Source organism: Microcaecilia unicolor, chromosome 1, assembly GCF_901765095.1.
Source record: "Microcaecilia unicolor chromosome 1, aMicUni1.1, whole genome shotgun sequence".
In the NCBI taxonomy this organism is placed as follows: domain Eukaryota; kingdom Metazoa; phylum Chordata; class Amphibia; order Gymnophiona; family Siphonopidae; genus Microcaecilia; species Microcaecilia unicolor.
Window position 1 is genome coordinate 379,524,665 of NC_044031.1, and position 19,797 is coordinate 379,544,461.

Below are 19,797 nucleotides of genomic sequence, written 5' to 3' on the forward strand. Positions count from 1 at the left end.
AAGGTATTTTACAGTGCCGGAAATGGTGCGTGGTAAAACCAGAACTAATGCCAGGCTCCTGGGCAAGCCTGGCGGTAGAGACAGTTTGCTTCATGCCAAGCCAACCGCCCTTTGGTAAAACAGCCTCAAAATGTTTTCTAAGCACTTTAATTTCCACGTATCCATACCTGAGATCTTTGTGTTTCACTTGTCCCTGAGATTAGAAAGTAATCAAGGATGTATTAAAAGGTAATGTAGAGATTCACAGCTCTCTTTCCCTGTCCATGGTCATCCCCTACCCTCACACCACCAATAGAAATACACAGTTTTCTGAGCATTGAAAACAATAATATTCTTTTTAATGTAGATATTACAAAATTGTTTTCAATTACAAATTTTTGTTTTCTAGTAATATGTAGGAAAACACAAAAGGGGAATAGCAAAATAACTTTAAACAGAGTGCAATTCACAAACATCTCTATACAAACATTGAATAAGGTATCAGACAGTCTGGTTTACACTGTCTGCTGTTATTTCCAGGTTTACACTGGACTGCCATTCTGTAATGTTGATGCTTGTTTTGGGTTTTTTTAGAGGCTGCTGGGGTAAAACAACTTTTCTCAGTTTCCAAGCATGCCAGGGCCTCTCTCAACTATTACTGCTTGGCCTTGCTCACCCTAGGACAGAGAAGCAGCCCAGAATTTGTTTTTCTAAACCCTGTGTTGGAACCAGCAAAATTTTCAGTTTGCATACCTCGTTGTCCTCCCAGGTTTCAGTATTAGCAATTGGTCATTTATTTCTATAATTTCATCTCCTGGTTCAAATGCTGTATCACAAAACCCCTTCAAGTCTTGTAGTCAATGACAATGATGGTACAAGGGGGAACTCACTGCATTCATTGTCTTAGCTTTCCCCTTCTTCACATGATAAAGTTCAGCCTTCTGGAGGAAAAACCCTCTTCTGAGATGCTAGGAATTCAGATTGTGTTCATTCTACTCCTACACTGCTTCATGAATTATGTCCAGTACTTATCTTTCAACCTTTTTTAGTAACATCTGCTGCTGATTTCTCTCATCCTTTCTAGGATCATATTTTTAAGGTATATACCAGACTTGAAAGCCAGGGTCTATATCCTATAGGGTCAATCAGTGAACAGACTTTGACATCCTTGTCTGTTTCTCTTTTGTTTTGATGATCTGTGTAAAGAATCATTTCCATTTTTCTCATAAGTAACTGATTTCCAATACATTTGTCTTTTCTAGACTCATAAGTTCCTCAGGAAGTGTTTTCTGCTTGCCCTCACCTACCAATGGATGTTCCTGCCCATTCCCATTCTGGGAAATCTTGCTGACCTCGGTCATCTCATTCCCCTGTTGCTCCTTATCCTCCTGCTGTGGATAGGTTATCTCTTCATTCTCTACACGCCGTGAGGAGCGTAGCAACACCCTGCGGAAACCTTGCTTGAATCGAGATGAAAGGAAGCCATAGATGACAGGGTTGGCACAACTGTTAGCATATGAAAGGACAACAACAAAAAAATAAACACCAAAGAGTGATGGCTCCTCAGGTAGGGGGTGTACTACATTGATAATATTCAGGATGTAGAATGGTAGCCAACAGAGAACAAAGACAACTACTACTATAACTACCATACGGGTAACCTTCTGCTCTGACTTCTTACGTTTGGATGATGTGACTTGTACCTTCTTGCCAGATGACTTGAATTTAATAATGATGAGCAAATAGCAGAGACAGATGACAAGGAGAGGCCCAAAGAAACCCAGAGTGGATGTATAAATGATAAAGCTAGCCTTCCAAACAGAGGATGGTTCTGGCCATTCAATATAACAGGTCTTTTTCCCCTTAGGCACATGAGAAAAAATGACCACTGGCAGCACTACTAGGAAGGAAATCACCCATACTGTAGCATTGACCATCTTTGCCACTTGGGTCTTCCTCCATTTTGAAGACTTTAATGGGTGTACCACAGCAAGATAGCGGTCGACGCTCATCACAGTGAGGCAGAAGATGCTAGTGAACTGATTGATGCCGTCCACTGTCATAACCAGTCGACACATGAGAGACCCAAATGGCCAATAGGAAAGGGCATTTTGTACAGCTAGGAAAGGAAGTCCCAACATAAAGAGCTCATCTGCCAAAGCCAAGTTGAGGATATACACATTGGTGACTGACTCTGTCACAGAATAACGTAGAACTACATAGATCACTAGCGTGTTCCCACTCAAACCAACCACACACACAATGAGATACACTAAAGGGATCAAGATGCTGCGCACGTTGGCACCTAGGCTGATATCTATGGTGTGGTTGACTGGTGCACTTCCTTGCCAAATGAATGAGGAGTTTTCCTGTCCATACGTGCTTGGAGTTGTAATGCTGAGAACTGATGGATTCATGACTCCGAAGTAAACTTTTATGATATGCTACTTCTTTCCAGTTGTGATTCTGCAAAAGATAAAAATAAAACAGAAAATGGTTTATAACATCTACTGAAAACTGGTGTTAATGTGCAGGTTAATTATCAGATTCCTGTAGAAACCTCAATTTGCCTCAACAACATAACACAGAACAATATGCGGTCCATCTCAGATTCTCTCACTAGCAAACGATCTTGCATGCTAAATCATATTTAAAATCTATTTTTTTAAGATATACATATTTTAGGATATATATTATATTCAAATGTATTATATGAAGTATATTGTTATGTGGAGGGCAGTTCTATAAAGGGGCACCTAGGAGTGGATGAGTAGCATAATGCGAACCTGAGGAACTGGGTTCACTTCCCACTATAGCTTCTTGTGACCCCACGTCACGTAACCCTCCATTGCCTCCGGAACAAAAACAGATTGCAATCCTAGTATGGACAGAGAAAGTACCTGCATACAATATATAAATCATTTTAGTTGTACCACAGAAAGGCGGTATACGAAGTCCATGACCCTTTACCTTTACGTTTCCTTATATAACTCTCTATATATGCATATGCAATTAGCTGCAAGCACTTAAGCCAGTCATAGAGCTGGTATAAATTCTTGCACCTAGGTTCTGGAGATACGTGTGTATTTTATAGTGCTCTATTGGTTCCACGTGTAAGTATGCTCTACGCAGACTTTGCCCCTGTGAATACCCACCTGCAAACCATGCACTATTACAGATATGTACGTATTTACACACATGTAAACAGCAAATAGCCAGAATACTGACATTTATGCGTGTATCTGCGTACATATGCACATATATCATGGTATTCTGGTCATTTACAGACATATATATGGGTAACTGTTATTTTGTCTTCTTTCTAGAATTACCCGCAAAATGTTTTTTTAAATTGTTGTAAGTCATGCAGGGCAATCCTAATGGATTGATTAGGCAGGGTATAAACGTAATAGAGAAAACTGGATCACCACCATCAATAAGCAAATAAAGTTAGTGTAAACATTTTTTAAAGCATGTATCACATAAGGCTACCTTCAAAGAACATGGACAACATGGGGGTCATATATGAGGTTAAAAACACAAAAGGTAGAGAAGTGCAATAGGCCTTCAAAGTAGAATACACAAAGGACAATCTTTATTAAACATCAATTCAATCCAGGACTCGACATGGATCCACTTTTGGCATGGAGCGATTGCTTCAGGTGTCATAAGAACTACATACAAACACAAAGCATAAATAAATAAATACATCATCAATGTTTCAGCATAGAGCATGGCTGTGGCCAGAAGGATGCTAGGCTGCATAGAGAGGGGTATAACCAGCAGAAGAAAGGAAGTGTTGATGCCCCTCTACAAGTTGTTGGTGAGGCCCCACTTGGAGTATTGTGTTCAGTTTTGGAGGCCATATCTTGCTAAAGATGTAAAAAGACCGGAAGCAATGCAAAGAAAAGGTACAACAATTGTATGGGATTTGCCTTGAAACCCGTACGAGGATAGATTTGCTGACCTGAACATGTATACCTTGGAGGAAAGGAGAAACAGGGGTGACATGATACAGACGTTCAAATATTTGAAAGGTATTAATCCGGAAATCAAACCTTTTCCGGAGATGGGAAGGCAGTAGAAGTAGAGAACATGAATTGAAGTTGAAGGGGGGCAGACTCAGGAGTAATGTCAGGAAGTATTTTTTCATGGAAAGGGTGGTGGATACAAGGAATGCCCTCCTGAGGGAGATAATGGAGATGAAAACAGTAATGGAATTCAAACATGCATGGGATAAACACAAAGGATGTTTGGAAGGAATGGATCCATGGAATCTTAGCGGAGATAGGGTGGCAACACTGGAAATTGGGAAGCAAAACCAGTGCTGGACAGACTTCTATGATCTACACCCTGATCGTGACTGAATATTTTTGGATGGGCTGGAGAGTAAATTTTAAGGGGCTTGACATTAGCTTCAGAACTTTTAGTACAAGAACAGTGCTGGGCAGACTTCTACGGTCTGTGCCCTGAAAATGGCAAGGGCAAATCAAACTTGGGTATACACATAAAGTATCGCATACCATATATCTTGTTGAGCAGACTGGATGGACCAGACAGGTCTTTATCTGCCGTCATTTACTATGTTACTAGCAACTGCTTCAAGAGTCACAAAAGCTACATACAAACGCAAAGCATAAATGAATAAATAAAACAAGCATCCAAAGCAAAAATAAAAATAAAACACAAAAGCTACAAAATCAGTGTCAAAAGACAGAGTCATTTTTTTTTTAAAGTCATAAGAAAGATGAATAGATAAAAAAAGCAGATATCCATTGAGGACAAGCAGGCAGAAATAAATGTAAACAAACAATATAATGAACTGCCCTACTTTCAGCTGTAAGGAAACAACTGCAAATGTATGCACAGTGATGTCCATGAGCCAGATTACCAAAAGACCACTTAAAAGATAAAACATAAGATAAAACATGAAAGAATGAGGCAACTCACTCAGCAGCAAATAAGTGTCAGGGTCTCATCAAGGAAAACTTCTGATCTTTGTGAAGTCACTAAAGAAAGATTGCCCTTTGTGGATTCTTTGAGATCTACTTTGAAGGCTTACTGCACTATCCTACTTTTTGGGGGTTTTTTTTTCTGGTGGACTACTGTAGAGTTGGTTGTCTTCTTTTTTGTTTGTGTGTCATATATGAGGTATCCAGAGGAAAACAGGGAAGAAGCAAGCAGTACCTGAAAGGCAAGGAGAACAAATGCTCATAGCCGAAGTAATAAAATTCCAGACTAGCAAATCTAGATATTGTGGCTGTCACAGAAACCATGGTTCAATTATTTTTGTGCCTGCAATATAGCCTTACCAGGCTATAATTATTTCAAAAAGGACAGTGTGGGCAGAAAAGAGGGAAAAGCGGTATGTTGCATAAAAATAACATTAAAACAACATAATTTCTTGGCTTTGATTTATTACTTTGCTGATTTCATGTTGCTCCTTTGATTGGCTATATAAATGTGTTATGTACAGTGACCTGTTGAGAATTGCTCACCCTTGGATCAACAGAATAGAAATCTCTTCAAATAAATGCAAGGGGGCGGGGATGACATCAGGAAAGGAGGAGGCACCATGCTTTGATTTGGAAAGCAGAGATATCATTTATATCTACTTTGGCATTGAGAGAAAGTTTGGACAGAAATCCTTTGAAAGTTCTATGTAAGGTTGCAGTGAAGGGGAAAATGTTGCTGGCAGTAGACTGTAATCCACAAAATATGGATAGCAGCACCTCAGTTGCAGAATCAGAAGTGGAGAGGTCATGAGTTTCCTTCAAGGGGCTCTTCTCAGGTACATGATAATTGGTAATGGAAGCAGTGGCGTAGCTACAGGTGGGCCTGGGTGGGCTGTGGCCCACCCAATTTGGACTCAGGCCCACCCAAAATTGTGGCAGTCTTGCTGTGGAAATCCCCAAACCCCACCAGCTAAAGTTTTCCTCCTCCTCAGGCAGCCAATGCTCTTCCAAATGGCAGCTGGCACCGCACACCGGCCCCTCTCCACATTTCACCCATGCGGAAGCACTGAGCATATACGGACTCCTGGCAGCGACGTCAGCTCAAGTCAAGTGCCTGCCAGCTGCTCTTTGGAAGAGCTTTGGCTGCCCGAGGAGGAGGAGGAGGAGGAGGAGGAGGAAATCTTCAGCTGTGCAGTTTGGGGATCCCCACCAGCTAAGGTATTTAGTATTTTGCGTTTGAAGGTAGGGGGAGAGGCAGCATGCAGAGAACAGAGCGGAAGGGGGCCAGGAGGGGCTGAATTCTGTGCCCATCCATTTTGGGCTCAGGCCCACCCAAAATTGACTGTCTGGCTATGCCCCTGAATAGAAGTCATGAAGGATAGGGCAATAGTAGACCAATGCCCTTATTTTAGAAGCATCCCCATGTGCTTTTACTTGTGTATATTGGCAAATATGTGTAAGAGCTATTGTAGAAAGAGACTAATTAATAGGGATGGATATTCATTTGCAAAGATATAGGAAATGTCCTGAGTTATTGCATGTCATTATCAAATGAAAATGAGAAGAAATAAAGACAAAAATTCATGCTTTACCCTTTGCTGACAATAGCGTGCACACTTTTGAGATAGTTTGCACTTTTTGCAAAGAGAGTGCACATTACATGAGCAAGGTATCATGCATGTGTAAACCACTACACATGCATGCATAGTGCATTCTATTACAGAAAGAGTGCACCTTCTTTGCACACAGTGTACCCTCTTTCAAAAGAGCATGCACTCACAACTTTGCTCCTGTGATGAGAAAATGGCCACACGAAAACAAATAAAATGAACATTCTTGGAAATGGCATGAGAAACAACAGGAAACAGACATTTTCTGGTTGCTTATCCTTACTCACCATTGCTAGGAGGTAGGGCAGCAGTGGGAACATGGAGTAGTTATGGTGGGTCTAACATTTCAATATGGATTCCACATCTTACAAGGGGAATCCTTGTAGATAAAAGATCATATAGATATCAACATTTACATCTGTCCAAAGATCCTCCACCCATCCAACCAACCTTCCCCAGACATGGATTCCCCCATTCATCTAAGACAGCCTTTTTATGCTTTCCCACAAGTCATGTGCTTCACTCTCCAACCACTCCAGCAACAATAAACCAGCAACACATCCAGGCATCGCCTTCCCAAAAAGAACCTCAACCCTCCCAGCAGCAATAAACTCGCCTCCCCCAAGGTCCTCCTGGAAGAACCTCCCATCGCTTACCTCCAATCCCCATCCCTGACATTACCAGAGTCCCCACTGTCACTGTTCCCTCTAAGCTGAGTAGGAGTCCTCCACCTATAGCCCTGGCAGTGAGGGGTGCTGTTTTACTGTCACATTTTCAATAGTAAGACTCCAGGGAACCTACCTATCCCTATTGACTGAAAACACAATATTAAAGCAGTAATCTCCACTGCCATCAATGCAGTTGGAGGACTGTCGTTCAGCTTAGCGAGAACGATGCCTGCTGTCTAGCAGGAGCAGAAGAAATCTCCACTCGCTTCTGCTCTTATGGCCCTGCGTTCAAAAAAGGATACCATGACCCCTATTTGTAATCTCATGATCTTATCACTAGAGGTCAGGCTGCCAAATAAAGCAAAGGAGTCATAAAACTTTGTTTTGGGTTAAAATGCTCTACACTTGGATCCCATCCTCTTGCCACTTAGGCTTCCTTTATGCTTGCTATTCCACACATTTTTAAATTTCATCCTTGTTTTTGTCTCTACCATCCCTATTGGGAGGGTATTCCAAGTTTCCACCACTCTTTTCAGTCAAAGAAAAGCATAAATGGATTTGTAAGACAGACAAAAAGGAGATCTCTGTGGAAGGTGACAAGGACAATGCAAAGAAGTTAAACAAATACTTCTGTTCAGTTTTGACTAAAGAAAGGCTTGAAGAAAGACTACTGATTGTAGCAGGGGTATATTTGATACTAGAATAGATACCACACCGTTTATAAAAGATCAGGTATGTTACATAACCAGGAAAACAAAAGCAAATCTATGGGACTGGTAGGATACATCCTATGACATAAAGATGCTCAGAGAGGTTCTGAAGAACATTTTCCTTTCGTATCATTTCTCGCATTGTTTATAGGAATATTTGTTTTGTTCAGGGTTATTTTTATATTATTAGGGGAGCAATATCATTGCAGTGTTTAGGAGAAGTATTAACAATTCCCCTTTTAGTTTCCCTTCTGTTAAAAGTTGTAGAAGGTTGAAAAATCATGAAATGTTGCTAGCATACTAGGCTGCTAAATTTTGGCAAGAAATTTTACCTTCATTTATCCATTTCCCCAACTATCCTTCATTTAGGAGGAATACAGGAGGAATCTTAAAACCTGGCTTTCTCAGAAATGTGTTACTGGTTGAATTATTTAGGAACTTATGATTTTAACTGATACTGAATATGACATTGCAATTCTTGGGAGTTTATCCCGGTCTCTTGTCTTATTTGTGAACTGCTTAGAACTTTTTGGTTATAGCAGTATATAACTACTATTGTTATGTTATGCTATATTACACACTCTTGTGGAAAGAGCATACTCTTGTGAAAGACTCCACATGTTTCACAATGAATGTGCACTTTTCATGAACATTATGCACTGTTTGCAAAGAGTGTGCACTCTGTGTGAAAAGGGCAAAATGTTACAGAAAAATGAGGACTATTAAGGACACTAAACCCTCACCCCCTTGAAATTTCAGATGTTTTGAAATGTCATTTCAAATGAATGCACATCCATAATGTTCAACTGATATTAGGAGATGGGAGTAGTTACGTGGAGAAAGACCGATGGTGAAGTGAAAGAGGCTATTTCAGCTAAAAGAATGTTCTTCAAAGAATGGGAAAAGGACCCAAATGAAGAAAATAAGAAGCAACATAAGCACTGGCAAGTCAGATGCAAAGCAATGATAAAGAAGGCTAAAACAGAATATGAAGAGTAACAACTTTTTTTTCAGGTACATCAGAAGCAGAAAGCCTGCAAGGGAATCCGTGGGACTGTTAGATCACGAAGCAGCAAAAGTGTCACTCAGGGAAGACAAGGCCATAGAAGAAAAACTGAATGAATTTTGCTTCAGTCTTTACAGAAGAAGATGTAAGAGATCTACCTGAACCGGAAATGTTTTTCAAGGGTGAACTAAAAAAAAACTTGGTGAACCTGGAAGACGTGGAGGGGCATAATGGAACGCAAACGCCTATCTCCATGGGCGTCTATGTCCAAAAACGGGTACGTGAAGGGGCGGGACAGACCATATTTTCAAAAAAATGGACGTTTTTCTTTTCTTTTTTTTTATTTATTTATTTTCATTTATAGTTTTATACAAGACAACTTGCGTTAGTAACACGAAAGAAAAAAAGTCATTTACATTGGATAAAATTCCAATCAGTAAAAGGAAAATAAAAAAAAAAACATAGTACATTATACTTCTTAGACCACAATATAATGGAGGGGGAAGGGAAGATAGAAACAGAGGAGATATCCAAATAATATGCTTTTTAAGTAAATAGACCTGTCCAGAAGTTCCATATTTTCTATATCTTAATCAGTTATTCCTTCATTAACAATTTACCATCTAGTTAACTATTCGTTTTGCATTTAAAAAGTTTTGTAATTGGTCAGGATCGAAAAAGACATATTTGTTTCCTAGATATTTAACACAACACTTACAAGGATAAGCAAGCAAAAATTTAGCTCCAATACTTTTAACTTCTTCTCTGAAAGTTAGAAATTTTTTCCTCCTATCCTGTGTTGTTTTTACCACGTCAGGAAATATCCATATCTTTTGACCACAAAAGAGCTTAGTTGAATTTTTAAAATATAATCTCATTAGAGCATTCAAGTCCTGTTCGAATACAAAGGATACGATTAAAGTTCTTCTTATTTCAATCTCCGACAAAGATTCCTCCAATAAAGCAGATAAATCTTGTATCCCATCAGAAGGTAAATTTGGTAACTTCTCTGGTATTGTGTTTGTTGTTTTCGAAGGCGGTAAATAGTAAACTTTGTTTAAAGGAGGAATTGCCTCCTGAGGGTATCTAAGTATTTCGGTAAGATATTTCTTTAGAAAATCCAATGGGGTAATCCCCGTTGCTACAGGAAAATTTAACACCCTCAGGTTTAATCGGCGATTATGATTTTCTATCTGTTCAAGTCTCCTCGAAACCATTAGTTTATCCTTTATAAGAGTTTCTGTTGTCATTTTTAAGTTTACCACCTCTGTCTGCAACTGTGTTGCTTTTAAGTCAGTTTCCTGTTTCAAAGTTTCCAAGGATGATGCAATAATTTCTACTTTACTTACTAGAGAAGAAGTATCTTGTGCTGTTTTAGTAAGCGTTGTGGACATTTCTTGTATTAATTCCCAGATGGATTGTAATGACGCCAGCTTAGGAGACGCCGTTACCGTCTCTTGAGTCTTATCTCCTGTCGCTTCTTGTCGCGGAGGGCCACCATCAGGATTACCCAGGTCACCGCCTTCCAGTTGCCGAGTATTTCCAACCTCTCCACGAAGCGCAGCAGGGCAAGGTGGCGGATTAAAACCCGGCGGTGATAAAGATGTTTCATGCCCAAGTAGATCTGCTGCTCCTCCAGCAGAGCTAACAGCAGGGCTCCCACCGGTATGTAATGGAGTGCTTGTCGCATATCTAAGGATCATCTGTTGAGTAGGGGTAGGCATTTGAGTTGATGGAGGGAAACTCTTTACCAACCCCTTCCTCTTTGTGTGCGGCATTTGGCAAAGAGTAATCTTTAGAACAAGGAGTAAAGGGCCCCGCAGGCAAAATCCGTTGAGACGCGATCAAGCGCTGGACGCCATCTTCAAAATGGACGTTTTTCAGCTGGGCGTTTGTTTTTTTTAGCGATAATGGAAACTAAAAACGCCCAGCTCAAAAACATCCTAATCCGAGCCATTTGGTTGTGGGAGGGGCCATGATTCGTAGTACACTCGCCCCCCTGACATGCCAGGACACCAACTGGGCACCCTAGAGGTCAGTGCGGTGGACTTCAGACAACGCTCCAACATGCATAGCTCCCTTATCACGGGTGCTGAGCACCCACCCTCTCCCCCAAAACCCACTACCCACAAATGTACAACACTGCCTGAAAGAGGGCATTGTACAGCATTCTGCCAGCTCTGACCTACTGCTAATCTCAGTACCAGGGAGACTCATTGCCAGTGGGGCACAACCTCTGATCTGCAGTTAACTGTGAGTAAGCGTGCTTATTCCAGTAAAGGACGTTTTCGGAGAGATTAGTCTTCAGGTGTCAACTGGTGTGCCAATGTTATATAGCAGCAACAAGTCCTAGAGGCCTGCGTGTATGCAGGTCCCTGGAGCACTTTTAGTGGGTACCACAGTGCACTTCAGCCAGGTGGACCCAGGCCCATCGCCCCCACCCGTAACACTTGTGCTGGTAAATGGGAGGCTTCCAAAACCCACTGTACCCACATGTAGGTGCCCCTTTCACCCCTAAGAGCTATGGTAGTCACATTCAAGGTAAGAACTAAGTTCTGTAACATGCTAACACATGAAAGGGATCTAAAACTGGCTTACAAAAATGGCCACTACTTCATGGACTACCGGAAACAAAACAGGGCACACTCTGACTCAGTAAGCAGGGGGAAAAGCACCATGGGAATAGAGCCTACCAACTACCAACATCGTGAGCATTTGCCACAAGCTAGTGGAATCACGGAGCCCAATACCCTACACCCATCACAATGCACTGCTGATGTGACATTGCAGTGCGCATAACAGAAAAGGTGTCACACTCACCCGAGAGCCAGTAGGTATATCTGTTTCTGGAGGGATCAAAATTTAAAAGTAAAAAAAAAGATAGAGAGAGATGAAGTGGGATTTGAACTTGGGTCTTTTAGTTTTCAGTCCACTCTATTGACCACTAGCCTACCCTTTAGATTTGCTTTTGGTTGTGTTCAGAATGCACATATTGAAATCCTGGATGGTCAGACCTAGGACGATAGCCAGATTCCCAGCCACAGCTGACAGGTCATGTCCAAAGTAGGAAGAAAGGAGGCAGGACAAGAGCTTGGCACAGCAGGAAACTAGGAGACAAGGCTGAAACTTGGCAAGATGGGAACCAGCAGCAAAGCAGGATTTTCTGGAACAGTTTAGAAATGGTTCATAGGATTTTTTGGTAACAGATAGTATTGTGTTCAGAAGAATGGGAAACTTTCAAGTAGTTGGAACTCAGTTTTTGGTGTTCCACAGGGTTCGCCTTTGTCGCCCATACTGTTTAATGTCTTTATGAGCTCCTTGGGAACTTTTCTAAGGGGCCCTTTTACTAAGTCATGTGACAGGCGCCTATGCGTGCCCAACGTGTGTCAATTTTGAGTTACCACCCGGCTACCGTGTGGCTCTTTTGACACACGTCAATATTTTATATTTTCTGGTGTGCGGGCGGTAATCGGCATTTTACGAGTATAGACCATAACCGCCCGGTTACCGTGTGAGACCTTACCACTAGGTCAATGGCTGGCAGTAAGTTCTCAGACCCAAAATGGACGCGAGGCTATTTTCATTTTGCCGCACGTCCATTTTTGGCAAAAATTTTAAGACTGCATTTTTTACAGGTGCGCTGAAAAATGATTCTGTGTGCGCCCAAAACACGCGTCTACACTACCTCAGGGCATTTTTCAGCGTGCCTTTGTAAAAGGACTTTTAAATTCCTCCTTGTACTATGTTGCTTCATCTGATGACATCTTTATTTTATTACCATTGCCACCTATTATTAGCGATACAGACAGTATAATCCTAAAGTGCATTGGGAAGACTCATTTATGAGCATTACTACAATTGTAAAAAACTTAATACTGTTAAAACGAAATTGCTTTATTTCTGTATCACCCTAGTAAATGCTCCAGACAGACAGTGTTGTATTTAAGACAGGAGAATGTTTAGCTTTAGAAACTTCTTCCCGGGTTTTGGGTTTTACACTAGATTCACAATTAACAATGGAACATCAGGTTAATGATTTAAGTAGGAGGATATTTTTTTAAGTTGAGACAGCTTAGGGCAATTAGAACATCACTTTTTCTTGCTCAATTTAGAGTACTGATACAGGCTATTATTTTGCCACAATTAGATTATTGCAGCTCTCTATATGCTGGTATTAATCATAATATTCAGAAGAGGTTACAATTTTTGCAGAATTGTGCAGCTAGATTGATCTATTGCTGCAGTTAAGTTTCAGCAAGTAACACCTTTGTTGAGAGAGCTACATTGGCTGCCAATTAGGAAAAGCATTGATTTTAAGTTGGTCTGTCTGATTTATAAGATTTATTATGGACGCTGCCCATTAGATCATTCATCTTTGTGTCTTCTTCATTGTCTAATCGGCCTTCTAGGTAATTCTGAACCTTCCAGTGATTAATAAGATTCAGTATAAAAGTTTCTCTGATAGTTCTTTTAGCTGTTTTGCAGATAAATTATGGAATTCAATCCTGCCTCAACATCGAGGCACAATGGATTATTTTCAGTTTAGAAAAGTTTTGAAAATGTTTTTATTTGATAAGTACTTTGATATATGAAATTTTAATTTGTACTTTCTATTCTAACCCACTGTGATTCCCGTTTAAGAAATTTGTGGGATATAAAAGCTGGGAATAGAATAGAATAGAACTTGGCAAAGCAGGAAACAGGCTGTCGTGATCCTGGATGGTGAGCCCTAGGACCATAGCCGGATTCCTGGCCATGGTAGATAGGTCATTTCTGGAGTAAAAGGAAAGGAGGCAGGATAAGAGCCTGGCACAGCAGAAAGCTAGGAGATAAGGCTGAAGCTTGGAAAAGCGGGAACCAACAACAAAGCAGGAACTTGGCAATGCAGGAACCAGGAAACAAGCGGAACTTGGCAAAGCAACAACCAGATACAAGCTGCACTTGGCAAGCTGGAACCAGGAGACAAACGGAACTTGACAAAGTAGGAACCAGGAGACAAACGGTTCTTGGCAAAGTAGGAACCAGGACTTGGCAAAGCAGGAATCAGGAGAGAAGCAGAAGATGGGAAAACAGGAACCAGGAGACAAGCTGGACTTGGCAAAGCGGGAACCAATGACAAAGCAGGAACTTGGCAAAGCAGGAACCAGAAGACAAACTGGACTTGGCAAGCAGGAACCAGAAGACAAACTGGACTTGGCAAGCAGGAACCAGGAGACAAGTGGAACTTGGCAAAGCAGAAACACAAGACAAGTGGAACTCAGTAAAGCAGGAGCCAGGATTCACAGGAGGAACCAGTTGTGAAGGCACATGAGGCAGGACTGAGATCCCTTAAAAGCACCAGCCCCATGATGATGCCCAGATGAGACCCCACCAAATGTCTTGCCACTAGCCCTATATGCAGTGGGCTATGGCACACATGTGTGCCCTTTGAGGGTGTGCATGGGCATGGGATGCCAGGAGGATGCTGCCACATATGCCACCCTGGTAAGTCCATTGTGGCTGAAGCCACGGCAGAACTGTGACAGCCCATAATACCAGATATTATCAGGGAACCTTCTAGTTTCCCTTTCTGGTGTTGCTTTCAGGGGTGAGGGATTGGGACAGTAGCCACTGGGAGATTCATGAGGGGACATGCCTTAATCCCTCCAGTGGTCAACTAGTCAATCAGGGCATCTTTTTCTACCTTGGACATGATTGAAACAGGTCTAGCTTAGGATGCCCTTCTTTTGTGACTTGGATGTTTCTTCTTATTTGATTATTGCTGTTGGATGTCCTAAAATTGAACTCTCTGTAGTCTTGCCCTAAACATGCCTACAACACTCCCCCTTACTATTTGAAGAATTTGCAGTGTAGGACGCCCAAATTCTGCTTTTCGAAAATCGAGATTTGGATGTTATTTGGCAGATGTACTTTTTGGGGGGCATTTTGAGATGTCCATCTGCTTTGAAAATGAGCGCCTTAGCATTCTTGGATTTCAGCAAAGCTTTTCACACTTTTCTAGAAAGAGAGCTCAAATACAAACTGAGAAACCTAGGCTATAAAGGAGAAATGTTATAACTTGGCACCAACCTGAGAACCAATTCTATAACAGCATCTGTGTGCCAAGATGTCATTAGAGAATACTAGTGTCAACGTGCATTGGTGCACCTAAATTTAAGCATGATCATTTAAACCAGCTCTATAGCAGGTGTAAGTGGGCATGCCTACGTTCACCATGTGGTGCATGTAACTTACAGTATTCCATAAACTGCATCCATAAGTTAGAGACATGCCCATAACTTGCCTATGCTATGCCCACATATATGCCCCCTTTGTAGTTATATATTAACCCCCAAATTCCATAAAAGTCACCAAAAATTGTGCACACAATTTAATAGAATAATGAACCAATTAGCACTGATAATTGGGCCCTAACAATCAATTATCGGTGCTAATTGTCTTCAGTTAGAAATTATGGACTACATTCAGTAACTTGCGCTGAAAAATCAATTCAGAAAAAAATATGCATCGAGCTTTGTTCTATAAAGGGCATTCACACTTTACAGAACAGCGCTAAGTGCCTAATCTGACCCTAATGTAAGACGCCTGCATTTATGCCTGCTAAAAGCAGGCCTTAATGTCGGCACCTAAATTAGGCACGGATCAGACATATTCTATAAGAATATACGTAATTCATAGGAACGCCCCTGAAATGCCCCCCTAAACATGCCTCCAAAAAATATGCATTTTAGGATTTGCACATAAGTACGTAAGTATTGCCATACTGGGAAAGACCAAAGGTCCATCGATCCCAGCATCCTGTTTCCAACAGTGGCCAATCCAGGTCACAAATACCCGGCAAGATCCCAAAATTGTACAAAACATTTTATACTGCTTATCCCAGATCATGGATCATTGTAGAATACAATCCACACATAAATCCCAATTAAGGCCAATTAATGGCAATAATTGGTTGTTAGCAATTATTGGTGCTGATTAGCTCATTAATCAATTTAGTTGCATCCACAATGTGCATTGATTTGCTCATGCAACTATAGTCACCATATATAGAATCCCCCCTTACGTGTGTAAATTTTAGTCACCAAGATCCTTGTGTAGAAATGACATGCAGTCCAAAAAGGGGGTGTGGCCATGGAAGGGTCATGGGCGGATCAGGAGCATTCCTTTAATTTACCCATTTTGTTATAGAATAAAGGCTATCTGCACCTAATTTAGATACTGGTATTTACACCAAGGTTTTATTGGTGCAAATGGTTGTGCCTAAATGTAGTCATGGTTCCCAGCACTGAAGGCTTGTTCTATATATGGTGCCTAAAATTAATGCGCATTAGGCAATTACGTCTAAGTGTATTCGAAATACTGTGCGTAAATCTATGTGCGATATTTAGAATATGCTTAGTCATAGTTCATGCGACTAAATCTACGCACGTCCAATCAACGAAAAGCTGGTGTAAATCCCTGCATGTAGATTTACGTGCACCGGCCTATATTTTATAAGAATGCATGTAGATTTTGGAATGCCCACAAACTGCCCATTTCCATGCTCCTAAGCACACCCCGTTTGCCTGCGCTTCTTAGAATTTAGGCGCAGTACACTTAGCAATGTACGCATGTAAATTCTAATTTTTGCCAATTGGTGCTCGTTATTGCTTGTTAAGAGCTGTTAACGCTTAACAGCTTGTTAAAACAATGAATCTACGCACATAGGTATAGAATACGTCTAGATTTAAGTACGGAACCACACAACTATTCTATAAATGATGCCTAACTTTAAATACTGTTTATACAATAGCACTGTTATTTTGTTTGGTACCATTTATAGAATTTAGTCCTGTAGCACTTATTTATTTAGATTTTGCTCACACCTTTTTCAGTAGGGAGCAGCAAGCAGGGGCGTAGGCATGGGCGGGCCTGGACGGGCCCAGACCCAGCCACTTTTGCTCGAGGCCCACCCTAACTAGCCCCAACCCAACATCCTTCGCTGCCTTTTCTCCTGCGGCTCCAGGTCCGGCCGTCTGGGAGCATTGTCTGCCTCAAATTCTGCTCCTCCTCACTGCTGACTCAGTCCCTGCAGCATTCTTTTTTTGGCACGTTGCAGGCAGCGCTGCGATTCACACAGGTAGCTCTGATCCCCTCTTCGGCGTCCATCTGGCCCAATGCAAACAGGAAGTGCATCAGAGAGGGCCGGATAGACACGGCAAAGGGAAGCGGAGCTGCCTATGTGAATTGCAGTGCTGCTAGCGATGGGCCAAAAAAGAATGCTGCAGGGACTGAGGCAGTGGCGGGGAGGAGAAGAATTTGAGGCAGGCAACGCTCCCGGACAGCCGGACCCGCGGGAGAAAAGGCAGCGAGGGTGTTGGATTGGGGCAGGATGAATTGGAGGAAGGCAGAAGTGCTGGACTTGGGGGGGGGGGGGGGGGGGTAGTGCTGCCGGACTTGTGGGAGGAAGGGGATTGGAGGGAAGGGAGACAGCTGCTGGATGTGGGAGGAAGAGAAGGAAGGGACTAAATGGAAGGGAGAAAGTTGCTGCAGGTGGGAGGAAAAGGAGGAGGGGATCTGGATAGAAACTTCTGGCCACGGGAGGGAGAGAAGGGAGAGAGCTGCTGGACAAGGGAGGAAGAGGAAGAAGGGACTGAAGGGAGAAAGTTGTTGGACATGGGAGGAAGAGAAGGAGGGGACTGGATGGAAGGGAGAAATCTGGTGGACGTCAGAGGAAGAGGGGGCTGGATGGAAGGAAGAAGGCTGCTGGTCTGGGATAAATAGGAGGAGGAGACTGGATGGAAGGGAGAGAACTGCTGGAGGAAGAGGAGGAGGGAATCTGGATGGAAGGGAGAGAGCTGCTGGACTTCAGAGGAAGAGGGGGCTGGAGAGAAGGAAGACAGCTGCTGGACTGAGAGAAAGAGGAGGAGGAGACTGGAAGGAAGGGAGATAGCTGCTGGAGGAAGAGGAGGAGGGGATCTGGATGGAAACGGAGAGAGCTGCTGGATGTGGGAGCAAGAGGGGGCTGGAGGGAAGGGAGAGAGCTGCTGGACATGGGAGGAAGAGGGGGAGGAGAACTGGAGGGAACGGAGAGAACTGCTGGTACAGCACAAGGAGGGAGAGAAGGGAAATAGAGATACTAGACCAAGGAGATGAAGGAAAAGGGAACAAATACTAAACTTACAGTGTGAGGGAGGAAGGGAGGGCGGGGTGGGTGGGTGGGCAGGGCAGGGATTCAAGCAACCAAATCAGATGCTGGAAAGGGGAGGGAATGAGAGAGAGAGAAGCTGGATGGGGTAGAGTCAGAGAAGGTAGAGATATATTGGCACTGGGGATGAAGAGAGGGGAGAAGCTGGACAGGGAAATATAGGGACACAGAGAAAGGGAGATACTAAACATAGAGGACGATAGAGGTACAAAGATGGAAGAAGATGGATAGAGGACATGGAGAGAGAGAGTGGAACTATCAAATGGACATGAGACCTTGGTGAGTGAGTTAAGAGAAGGATGTAGAAACCAGAGCCTGGGACCAATATGACTTGAAAAATAAAATGAGCAGACAACAAAAGGTAGAAAAAAGAATTTTATTTTTCTATTTTGTGACTAGAATATGTCAGATTTCAAAAATGTATATCCTGCTAGATATGGCTGGGGCCCAAGGCAGAAATTTGGGAGGGGACCCCAAAGCTTACTAACAGGCTGCACCTTCTTCAGCTTCCAGCAGGCCTGGGGTTCTCTCTGGCTAGGGGGCCAAACACAGTTGCCCTAGTTGTATCTCCCCTAACACTATCTCTTGCATGTGCTATCATATTTTGCACAGTATAGGAGAAAATGCATCTCTTTGTATTTCTCTGTGCTGTGCTAAATGCAAGGTCTGGCCGCTTGGGATTTTGATTTAATTTGTTTATGGTTTATGGTCACTTATCTGTATTTGGCATTTGTGTTCTGTGTGTGTGACCAAAGTATTCTGTTAGCATCAATTTTCTATGTAGTATTCTACAGTACTTTGGCTTGTTCAGTTTTCTTGATAGATGTATTGATATTTTAGGGCTCCACTGTAATATTTAGGGCACATTTGGGGGAAGCCTGTGTGTGTTGGTGGACCGTGGCTCAGTGGAGGATGAAGAGTGCACCCTCTTATATTTCCCCTAGCTCTCAATGTGGCCTGCAGCCACTGAGGCCAGCACTGCTACTCCCATTGAAGTTATTGGGAATGGGGTAGGTGTGCGGTAGGAGTAGGGGCATGGGCAGGGCATATCAGGTGGCAGGTGTTTCTCTAGTGCCCATCCATCCAACCTGTTGGCCCACCCAAAAATTGCCTTCTGGCTACGCCACTGCCACAAAACATGTTAAAGTGTTTCACAGTATTTTGTCCGTCATCATGCGGTAACCCACGCGTTAGTTATTTTAAAATATTTTTTGGAGGAGGTGTGTCATGGGCAGAGACTGAGGCCCAGATGCACAAATGTCCTGTTAAGAATCCGTCTGTATTTCCAAATCGGTAAAAATGTACTGATTCAGAAACATGGAGGAATTCACAAACAGAATCGCATGCAAATGAGCTGCTCGTTGCTTTTGCGACCCAGCTCATTTGCATCGATATAGGGGAAGCCAGTCGGTGAGCTGAGCATGCGCAGAGTAGTCAATTGCTATGCATGGCTGCTCTGCGCATGCTACAGATGGCTCTCATACACGCAACTTGTAGATATACCCTTTTTTATTTTTTTGGGAAGCACCAGTGCTTTTTTTGTGCCGGTACGCAACAGTACGGCGTACCGGCACCTTTTTCTCCTCCTGTCCTCCCCTCCCATTATTTCCAGCGACTCTCTGCCTCTCCCCTGCCCTCCCATCGATGTGCAGCGATTTTCCGTCCCTCCCATGCCCTCACCT

General features: G+C 42.5%; 1 protein-coding gene across 2 annotated transcripts in view; it reads right to left on the minus strand.

The window, feature by feature from the left end:
- Positions 1-370: 370 nt before the first annotated feature.
- SSTR3 (somatostatin receptor 3) overlaps positions 371-19,797 on the minus strand; it is a 140,224-nt gene continuing 120,797 nt past the window's right edge. For both annotated transcript variants that reach the window (XM_030210237.1, XM_030210229.1), the window contains exon 2: positions 371-2,445. In XM_030210237.1, the coding sequence (XP_030066097.1) occupies positions 1,203-2,396 (1,194 nt within the window). In that variant the 5' untranslated portion in view covers positions 2,397-2,445 and the 3' untranslated portion in view covers positions 371-1,202. The remainder of the gene's footprint in view (positions 2,446-19,797) is intronic.